Below are 11538 nucleotides of genomic sequence, written 5' to 3'. Positions count from 1 at the left end.
TCTTTCTCTCTTTCTCTCTTTCTCTCTTTCTCTCTTTCTCTCTTTCTCTCTTTCTCTCTCTCTTTCTTTCTTGTCTTCCTTTTCCTTCCTTCCTTCCTTCCTTCCTTCCTTCCTTCCTTCCTTCCTTCCTTTTCTGTCTCTTTTCTTTTTGATCCTACTTACTATCAAGCCTTGTTAAGGACTGAATTTTGTGTCTCTGGAAAATGTAGGTTGTTATCTAGTCCCTTTACCTGTGGATAAAGAGCACTGGTGGGACAATGATTAAAGTGTTGGCTGCCAAGTGAAAAGTGAGTGGTTTCAATTCGCCATCTGCTCCTGGAGTGAAAGACAAGGCAGTCTGTTCCTGTAAAGATGACAGGCTTATGAACACATAGGGGCAATTCCACCTTCCCCTGTAGGGGCCATATGAGAAGGATTTGACTCCACATCCCCATCATCAGGACCACCACCACTGTTAATATCACCTTCATCAACAGCATTAACACCACTGCACAATCACCACCACCACTACCACCACTGCTACAACCATCATCATTTCCATCACCACAACCACCACCATTAACATCACGACCACCACTGCCACCATCACAAACACTATGAGCACCACCTCCATGGCCATCACCAGGAAAACCACCACCACATCCCCATTAACACCATCATGACCACCACAATCACCAACATTAACACCACTACTACCATCACCACCATTGCTAATACCACCATCACCACCAGGACAACCACCACCACACTCCCACTGACACCACCATGACCACCAAAACCACCAACATTAACACCACTACTATCATCACCACCATTGCTAATACCACCACCATGACCATCACCACCACACCCCCATTAACACCATCACCACCACTAACATTAACACGACTACTACCATCACCACCACCACCACTAACACCACCACCATGGCCATCACCACCATGACCATCACCACCACACCCCCATTAACACCATCACCACCACTAACATTAACATGACTACTACCATCACCACCACCACTAACACCATCACCACCAGGACAACCACCACCACACCCCCATTGACACCACCATGACCACCAACATTAACACCACTACTAACATCACCACCATTGCTAATACCACCACCATGACCATCACCACCACACCCCCATTAATGTCACCACAACCACCAACATTAGCACCATTACTACCATCACCACCAGGGCAATCACCACCACACCCCCATTGACACCACCATGAGCACCACAATCACCAACATTAACACCACTACTGCCATCTCCACCATTGCTAACACCACCATCACCACCACCACCACCACCATAACCATCAACACCACATCCCCACTACCACCACCACAACCACCAACATGAATGCCACTACTACCATCACCACTATCACTAACACCATTACCATCACTACCAGGACAACCCTCCCCCAGTAACACTGCCATGACCACCACCATCACCACCATGACCATCACCAGCACCACCTCCATTAACACCACCATGACCACCACCAACACCACCAATATTAACACCGTTAATACCATCACCACCATCACTAATACCATCACCATCACCACCACAACTGCTGTAACTCCTTGAATTCTTTACTGTTGTAATCATTGCTCCTGGGATCCTTTTCTCCCCTTTCCTTTTCTTTTACTAAAAATAACCTTTATAACCTCAAATAATAAATACATACAAAGACATTGACATGGGCAGTTGTTTTCTTCCTCTGATGTTTTGTGATCAACATTAATACAGAAGGAAGCTCTGATGGCCTAGTGGCAAGAAGCTGTGCTACAATCCTGAAGGTGCTCAGTTCAAGTCCACCAGATGCGCCACTGGGGAAGGAAAAGGAGGGGCAATCTCCTCCTGTGCCAGTCGGATCCGATTAGATGGTGCACAACACAAGAACAACAAAAATTTTTTTTTTTAAATTGGCTTCAGTATTACATTTAAAAAACACATCAAACCAACCCAAACAATAATGCAGAACTAAAATTGTCAATCCAGATCATCTCTATGTGAGATTTTTGGGGATGGGGACACCTTTGATGAGTTTGGTCAGATGCTCTTTCCTCTGTATTTATAACATGTGCATTTATTTATTTCCAATTGACTTTAAAGCACTCTAAGTCATGCAAATACTTAAGCAAGAGTTTTGTTGAGCACAATCTATGCCAGATGGCCGCTGGGGTGTCAGGTACTAAGAAAGCATGCCTTCAGGGGAGCTCTGGTGGCCCAGTGGCAAGAAGCTGCACTACAATCCCAGAGGCGCACGGTTCGAATCCACCAGATGCTCTGCTGGGGAAGGGGGGACAGTCTCCTCCTGTACCAGTCAGATCTGATTTGACGGTACACACAAATAGTAAAATAAAAATAAATAAATAAATAAGAAAGAAAGCATGCCTTCGCTATTCATGGAAAAAAACAAGATCCTCGATTATTCAGGGTGGGGACAAAGACAGCCTCGGTGACATAAAAGTAAACAAGAGAGAAGAGGAAGATCTTCTCTCAGGATCTAGAGTTTGCAGCACATTTGGTAACTTTCCTTGGTGGTGGTGGTGGTGGTGGTGGTGGTGGTGATGTAGCATAGCGCAGAGTAGGAACTGACCCATAGCTGACCCTCCAGTGGGTTTTCAGAGGCAGTTTAATCTCACAGGAGGAGATTGTCCGTCCTTCTTCCAAGGAGCAGCTGGTAACAGTGTAACTTTCAGAATTGCAGCACAGCTTCTTGCCACTAGGCCACCGGATACTTCATACATTATTATATTCTTTCACTCCCTTAATTTATTTCTGTGTGTGTGTGTGCGTGTGTGTGTGTGTGTGTGTGTGTGTGTGTGTGTGTGTGTGTGTGACTGTTTATTCTCTCTGGAGACTAAGGTGCGTCTGATACAGGCTATGGTCTTCGCAATCACCTGTTATGCATCAGAGAGTTGGACAATGACCAAAGAGGATAGAAGGAGAAGTGATGCCTTTGAGCTGTGGTGCTGGAGAAGAGTATTGAGAATACCATGGACTGCTAGGAAAACAAACAGATTCGTCCTGGAAAGGGTTAAACCGGGTAGCTCCTTGGAGGCAAGGATTCTGAGGCTCCGTCTAACATACTTTGGACATGTTGTGAGGAGAGACCGGTCCTTGGAGAAGGACATCATGCTTGGGAGGGTGGAGGGCAGGCGCAGGAGGGGAAGGCCCTCTATGAGGTGGATTGATTCAGTGACTGGGATAATTGGGATGGGAGTGTCGGAGACAGTGCAATTGGCACAGGACAGAGCAGAGTTTAGGGCTGTTGTGCATAGGGTCGCTATGAGTCGTAAGCGACTCGACGGCACATAACAACAACAACAACAACAACAACAACAAATTTTATTTTCTTAATTGAGATTTTAATGAAAATTTATGGAGAACTTGGATTTCTATTGATCCATTATTGCATATTTTCCTCCCTGACCACCTACCCCATGATTATATTCTTGAGTTAACATTTTAACATGTGAAATTCAGTGAATTTAATGACTTTGATTATGTGTGTGCCTTGTCTTATTTTTTATGACCTCGGCTGCTTCTAGAAGTCCTGGCCAGGGACATTGTAGGGTACTGCTCTGCAGCAACCTGCCTGATGCTTTTCATCTTCCTTGCACTCAGGTAGTGGGTTTGGGGAGAAGAAGACCACGGGTGAGATGCCTTTAGAGGCTGAATTGTGATGCCCAAATATATAAGCGCACAGTCCTGACTCTGTCATGTGAATGTGAAATAGGATCTTTATCGGTGTAACTCATTAGTATCAAGTAATACCAGAATAGTGGAGGTCCAACCTCCTTAAAAAAAGGAAGAGATATGCACACCCATATTTATTGCAGCTTTGTTCTCAATAGCAAAGAGCTGGAAACAGCCCAAGTGCCCATCAACAAATGAATGGATAGAGAAGCTCTGGTATAATCACACAACGGAATACTACGCAACATTGAAAAACAAGGAACTTGTCCCGTGTGGCCATAATCCTTGGCCACCTCCAAACCTGGACCTGGCCTCGTGGGCACAGCTCATTCTGCAGGTAAAGTGGACTCTTGTCAGGTGAACAGCAACACTAGGAGGATAGATGGCTCCTTAAAACAATCCACTACCACCACAACAAGACAAAGGTAAATAATCCAATAGAAAAATGGACACAGGATATTAACAGACACTTCACCAAAGACGACATTCAGATGGCTAACAAGCACATGAAGAAATGTTCAAAATCCCTAGCTCTAAGAGAGATGCAAATCAAAACAACTATGAGATAGCATCTCACCCCAGTCAAAATAGCAAAATTTAACAGAACATCAAGCAACAAATGCTGCCTAGGTTTCGGAGAAACTGGAACCCTTATTCACTGTTGGTGGGAGTGTAAAATGGTGCAACCCCTGTGGAAAGCAGTATGGCGCTTCCTCAAAAAGTTGCAAATAGAGATACCATTTGACCCAGCAATTCCACTACTGGGAATATACCCTGAAGAGACCATAGCTGACATCCAAGCAGATATATGCACACCCATGTTTATTGTGACTTTGTTCACAATAGCAAGGAGTTGGAAACAACCTAAGTGGCCATCAACAAACGAATGGATAGAGAAGCTGTGGTATATTCACACAGTGGAATACTATGCTGCATAGAAAAACAAGGAACTCATGCAATATTATTCAAAATGGGTGAGCCTGGAGGACATTATGCTGAGTGAAGTATCTCAGTCACAAAAGGACAAATACTGCATGGTGCCACTGTTGTAAAACAGGACTGACATCAGGTTTGGGGAGAGACTGAGAAAGATGGGTTCAATGATGTATACTTCATTGAAACAGATGAGGGAGAAAAATGTTTAAAAGGGATATGTGATTAGGTATTTTTGTCATGACAGGAATCCAGAGGGAAGGCTACATGGTGGAGTGGACCTGGGGGAGGGTTTGTAAAATAATGAAAGGATTTTTCTTTTATTTTTCCAAGAGGGTAGTGTACTGGGGGGGAGGGTTGGGAGGGGAGAAAAAGTGCAACAATGAATGAATGGAAATCCAAAGTCTTTGAAAATTTTTACTGAAATTAATAATAAATTTAAATAAACTGTTAAAAAATTTAAAAAAAAGAAAAACAAGGAACTCATGAAATATTATGCAAAATAGATTATCCTGGAGGACATTATGCTGAGTGAAATATCTCAGTCACAAAAGGACAAATATTGCATAGGGTTACTCTTGTAAAACGGGACTGACATCATGGTTGAGGGAAGACAGAAAAGGAGGAGAGGAATGATGTATAGGAGGGAGAGATCTGTTTAGAAGGGATCTATGAATGGGTATTCTTGTAATTACAGAAGTCCAGAGTGAAGACTGCATAGTGGAGTGAACTTGAGGGGAAGGATTGCATAACAATGAAAGAGTTTTTCTTTTTCTTTCAAGGAGAAGAATGAATTGGAGGGGGAGGGGGTGGGCAGGGAGAAAAGTGTAACAATCAATGACTGGTAATCCTAATTCTCTGTAAACTTTCATTAAAACTAATAAGTAAATTTAAAAAGTATAAAAAAAACTAAAAAAAAAAGGAAGAGATAGAGACAGAAAGATACAAAGGGAAGGCGGACAGGTGAAGATAAAGACAAAGATTGAAATGAAGCATCTATAAGCTGAGAAAGGCCAAGATTAGGTGGTAACAGCTGGGAAGTGGAGGAGATGAGGAAGTATTTCTCTCGGAGCCTCTAGATGGATCACGGCCCTGTCAACCCTTGACTTCTGGTCTCCAGAAGCCCAAAGCAATATATTTCCATTGCTGAAAACGCCCACTTTGCAGTGTTTTGTTTTGACAAACCCCAAGACTGCCTGAGGTCATTGAATCACTTTTGACTGATGGTGGCACCAGCAGGGGACTCTGCTGAGTGGGTTCTGACTGCCCACCTTTAGTTGAAGGATTTTAAGAAATGAGGACGTCACTTACTGCCCCCACAACATCACATTCCTGGGGTGTCCTCCCCTGGCCCAAAAGAGTACTTCACTGGGGCTCCTCCCTTCTGCCCTGTTGCATCTTCTGTGGAAGGAGAAATACTTATAGCCAGGGACAGATGCTCTCTCAAGAACAGTGACCTCCCCAAGCTTCCTCTTCTGGGGCAGTCCCTAGCCCTCCCTGCCTGGAGCTTCTTGGAGAGGTTCCTTCCCACACAGACAAATGGAGATGCCAGAACGTGCTGGGTCCAGCTCCTCCAACTGCGAGATGCCATTGCTGCTGCTTCTTCTTCTTCTGCTACTGCCGCTGCTGTTGCAACAGACAGGGTGTGCCGGGGATCTGGGGTCTTGTGCAGCCTCTGGGGTTCATATTAAGGCTCGATTCCCCCGCTAGTCCCCAGCATGTGATCACAAAGACTACTATTTGCAGGTGCAGGAACTGGTGATGGTGCAGGAGGGCCTGTGTGTCTTCATACCCTGCACTTCCTCCTACCCCCTGTGTGGCTGGACCGAGTCAGACCCAGTTCTTGGCTACTGGTTTCAGGAAGGGGATGATACTGGCTTTGGGGCTCCTGTGGTCACAAACAATCGGGCTAGGGAAGTGAGAAAGGAGACGAAAGGCCGCTTCCAGCTCCATGGGGATCTCCGGAAGGGGAGCTGCTCACTGGTGATCGGAGAGGCACAGCGGAAAGACGAGAAGACTTATTTCTTTCGGATGGAAAGGGGAGCTCGTGTGAAATATAATTTTAGGGCATACAAGCTGACCTTGAAAGTGACAGGTATGCGGCTATGGATTAGATGACGGGCCATGCTTCTGAGGTTAGAACCCATGTCTCTCTCTGTCCCAGGCCTGACACAGAAACCTGGCATCTATCTCCTCGAGACCCTGGAGGCAGGGCACCTGGCGACATTCTTCTGTTTGTTTCCTGGAGACTTTGAGGGGTGTCCACCTCCCAGGATCTCCTGGATTGGGAAAGCCTTCTCCCCACAAAAAGTTGCACCCCAAAATTCTGCTTTTTTCTCTGTGGTCACCCTCACCCCAAGGCCCCGAGATCACAACACCACCATTGCCTGTCAAGTGGACTTCAGAAATGGTGTGAGCTTCTCAAGCACGGTCCGGCTGAATGTCACCTGTGAGCCTGGGCTGTGGGGACAGGTCAGTATACAGGGATGTGGGAAATCACCATGGAAACCAACAGGCTGGAGCTGGGAGGGTCCTCAGGAGAAAAGGTGGGTTCTAGGAAACTGACTCCCCCTGGGAGGTGATGGGGACATCTCTGGTCCTTGGGGTCCAGCTGTGTGTGGCTGGTGCCATGGTCCCAGGGAGGACCAGGGACAGTCACGCTCTCTCTCGGACTGTGGGAGACTAAACTCCTCCCAAAGCCACCTCACAATCTTGTTGCAGATGCCCCAATGGACCTTGTCATCAGCTTTTCTCTGACAAATACATCAGGTACCAGGGTGGGGTGGGGTACTAGGGCTGAGTCAGTTCCTTATGGGGAACAATCATTTAGGGAGCCGATGGAGCTGGGGGTGGTCCTCTCTGCAGCCCTCCCCACTCCTTCTCCAGACCTGCGGCCTCTGGGAAATGCCTCATGTGTGGAAGCCAAGAAAGGCCAGTTCCTGCGGCTGCTCTGTGCGGCTGATGGCCACCCCCCACCCACGCTGAGCTGGGTCCTGAGTGACAGGGTGCTCTCCTGGTCTCCTCCCTCGGGGCCCAGAAGCCTGGGGCTGGAGCGGCCTCAGGTGGGACCCAAGGACGCAGGGTGCTACACCTGCCGATCAGAGAACAGGCTGGGCTCGCAGCAGCGCTGGCTGGACCTCTCTGTGCAAAGTGAGTGGTGGGAGAGTGGGACAGGGCAGAGGGGGATAATAGGGGAGTAAGAGGTCCTTTGATGGGGATCCCAGAACAAGGAGGGGCCTGTCCCCAGGGCAATGGCAGGAGGCTCCCCACCTGTTGGAATCCTTGTGTGGTTTGTGTCTGGGGCTCAGCAGGTGGGTCAATCACCACCCACCTTCTCAGCTGGGATGGCTCCTTTTGACCCCAGCGAAGCCCCTGCCCCCTCGAGCCAAGCCCCTGAATCTCTTTCAGACCCTCCAGACTATCTAACAGTGATGGGTCCCCTGCAAACAGGACAGGTTTGAAGGAGGGCAGAGAAATACATCCTTGTCCCCAGTGTGGGAAATGATAGTGGGAATGGGGAGGAACTCCCTGTGTCCCCAGGTCTATCTAGAGTGTCCCACTGCAATCCAGTCATGGAAAACATCGGGAATGGCATGACCCTCCCAGTGCTGGAGAGCCAGTCCCTGCAGGGGGCTTGGGTCGGGGACCCAAGGGCTGGAAGGGGCCTGTGCCCAGGGTAATGGTAGGAAGCTACCTACCTGTTGGAATCCTTGTGTGTTTTTTTTCTGGGGAGCCCCTACCCCTTGAGCCAGGCCCTTTCCTCTGTTTCAGACCCCCCAGAGAACCTGACAGTGATGGTGCCCCCTGCAAACAGGACAGGTATGAAGGAGGGCAGAGAACCACATCCGGGTCCCAGGTATCTGGTATGGTGGTGGGGATAGGGGTACCCTCTGCTCTGTTTCTATCTGGAGTATCTCCTTGCAATCCAATCATGGAAAGCTTTGGGACTGGCACGACCCTCCCAAACCTGGGGCTGTCAGTCCCTGCACTTCATCTGTGTGGGCAGCTGCAACCCCTGTGTCTCTCCCCTGCCACACTGAGCTGGGACTAGGGGAGCTGCCCCACCCTGAGCAACTCACAGTCCTCAGACCCCTGGGCCTGGAGCTACCTCAGAGTCAGAGGGAGAATGAAGCTCAGAGCCTCTGTCTCCCTTCGTCTCTATGTGTGGAGTGGGCCCCAAGGGGCTGCACAAGCGTCCACCATCCCAGTGACTCCTACTCACCCAACTTGGACCACACAGCCCCCTGTGACTCAGCAGGGACCCCAGCTCTACATTCAGTCTCATCTGTGAGAGCCCAATACCACCCCCACTCCCAGGGACTAGCTCTCCTGTCCCCCTGCTGGACGCTAGCACATGGGAGGTGCAGCCAGGGTACATGTGGTCCCCCGGTAGGGATGTAAGAGGGTTGGAGAGTAAGTATCTTGTCTTACTGGAGCAGAAGGTCATAGGAACGTGGGGCGGGGGCGAGGTGTGTGTGCGCGTCACTCTGTTCCCCCGCCCTTCCGCAGCGACACCCTGGCCCATGACTGAAGTGGTTCTGGCGGCTGTCATAGCAGCTGCGGTCAAGACTCTAATCCTCAGCCTCTGCCTCGCCCCCTTCGTGTGAGCACAGCCCTGGGAGGAGGGGAGACAGGGGAGAGCAGGGGCAGGACACTGCATCCAGAACCTCAGTCCTGGAGGGACCCAGGAGTCAGGCGCCTGGGTGGAATGGTGACTTGATGGTGGGAATTCAGTTACATCAATCAGACGGTCCCAGTGCCCGGGATGAGCAGGCCCTGCTCTTGTCTGAGTCTCTGGGTTTCCTGCCCACCCCAGCCCAGCCCCCCTCCAGCCTGAGAGGGAATGACCATGGTCTGGCCGGACTGAGAGGCTCTGTGGTCTCTTTCTCAGGGTGAAGGCCTGTGGACAGAGAGCAGCAGGACCTGCCCTCAGCGTGGAGGACAAGGGCAAAAGGGGGACACAGGGGGCATGGGTGAGTCTCTTGGGTAAGTGCTGTGGGAGTGAGCCTTTCCCATGTCCCACCTGACACCTCCTACAGGAAGGCCCTCATGATTGCTCTACTCAGCGTGGCCAGCGCTGAGCTGTCCATCTTCCTCCCCAGCCTCTGCTCCTGCTGGGTTCTCTCCCCCTAATGTCTCAGCCGACTCCAGTCTCTCAGGACAGAAACCACCGGGTCACTGTCCACTCTGTCACCCGTCCCTTCTCCCAGGTCCAAAGAATTGTTGACCTTGTATTGACGCCCTTGTCCACTCCCTGCTGACCTTGGTCTTTCCTGAGACCTCAGCTCTTCCACCTTCCCTGACCACCCCCCCTCCTCTCCTCTCCACCCATCTCTCCTCACGCAGGGTTCCAGTCTGGGCTTCCAGGTTCAGTGAGGACCCTTCCTCTTCAAGGTGGACGCTGCTGTTTTATATCAGCAGGACAATGAGGTATGAACACCTTGAACCTCCAGACCTCTAGAACCTGCCCCTGCTGCCCCCCAGACCCTCCCTCCCCTCTGCATGGACCAGAGTCTTACCTCATCCTCTGTATCTCTCTGACACTGCTCTGTGTGTGTGGTTCCTTCTCCCAAGTGCCTTTTCTTCCCCTATTTCTGCTTCTGCAAGCTTTGTCTGTCCCTGGACTCAGTCCTGTTGTTCAACTTGACATGGGTGTGTTTGCACGGGTGTTAAGAAAAATGCATGCAGGCGAGCTCTGGTGGCCTAGTGGCAAGTAGCTGCACTGCAATCCCAGAGGTGAGCGGTTCGAATCCACCAGATGCTCTGCTGGAGAAGGAGGGACAATCTCCTCCTGTACTAGTCAGATCTGATTTGACGGTACACACACAAAAAATAATAAAATAAAATTAAAAAAAAAAAAGAAAAATGCATGCAAATGTATACAGGTGTGGATATGCATATGTATGTCTGTTGTGTGTCTATATGCAAGCACATATATTTAAGCACATTTATGAATATAGTTGTGTATGTTATTGGTATGTGCCATCGAGGTGATTATGACGCATAGCAACCCTGTGAACCACAGCTCCGAACCCTGCCCCACCTGGAGTCAACCTCACCTGCTCTGACGCTCCTGCCCCATTGCCACAGTCACTGTGCCAAATCCACCTCTTTTGAAATCTTCTTCTCCTGTGCGTATCCTCCACCCTTCCAAGGATAATGTTCTTCTCCAAGGATTGGTCCCTCCTAACAACATGCCCAAAGTATATGCCCAAAATCCTTGTATGTGTGTATATTTATGTATGCATGTATATGCCTATTTGTGCATGAATATATATTAATAAATGGTCCTGTATATAAATATGTGTGCACTTACACATTCATATGTGCACATGTGTGTCTTGGTTCCACAGTCAACACTCTTGGCACCAGCAGTCAGGAAATCAAAAGATGAATTGGGAAAATCTGCTGTCAGGGACCTCTCCAGAGTACGATGTCAGTCTAGAGACTAAGGTGCACCCGATTCAGGCCATGGTCTTTGGAATTACTTGCTATGCATAGAGCTGGGCAATGACTAAGAATGAATGAAAAAGAATTAATGCATTTGAGTTGTAGTGCTGGAGAAGAGTCTTGAACATACCATGGACCGCCAAGAAAACAAATAGGTCTGTTTTGGAGAGGGTGAAACCAAGTTTCTCCTTGGAGGCTAGGATTTTGAAGCTCTATCTCACATATGTTGGGCACATGGCCAGGAGAGACTGGTCCTTGGAGAAGGATATCATGCATGAAAGGGTGGAGGGACGAAGACCCCGAGTGAGATGGATTGATACAGTAACTGGGGCAGTGGGAGTAGGTGTGTCAGAGTTAGTGAGATTGGCTCAGGACAGGGCAGGGTTCAGAGATGCTGTAGATAGGGTCGTTAGGAGTAGCAGGAGACTCAA

At 48.9% G+C, this 11538-nt stretch overlaps 1 protein-coding gene across 1 annotated transcript; it reads left to right on the top strand.

Moving 5' to 3' along the window:
* The first annotated feature begins 1450 nt into the window (after positions 1–1450).
* LOC102864824 (sialic acid-binding Ig-like lectin 16-like) lies at positions 1451–10033 on the top strand. Its single transcript, XM_006898717.1, has 11 exons — positions 1451–1594; positions 6368–6752; positions 6822–7106; positions 7544–7807; positions 8066–8092; positions 8210–8333; positions 8429–8520; positions 8975–9046; positions 9167–9260; positions 9549–9630; positions 10004–10033. Exons 1-11 carry the CDS (start codon positions 1451–1453, stop codon positions 10031–10033), a joined length of 1599 nt encoding a protein of 532 aa, XP_006898779.1.
* Positions 10034–11538: the final 1505 nt, after the last annotated feature.

This window comes from Elephantulus edwardii, unplaced genomic scaffold (genome assembly GCF_000299155.1).
Source record: "Elephantulus edwardii isolate Elephantulus edwardi_28Jun2011 unplaced genomic scaffold, EleEdw1.0 scaffold00236, whole genome shotgun sequence".
Classification (NCBI taxonomy): Eukaryota; Metazoa; Chordata; class Mammalia; order Macroscelidea; family Macroscelididae; genus Elephantulus; species Elephantulus edwardii.
This window is presented reverse-complemented; position numbering and strand designations above follow the sequence as displayed.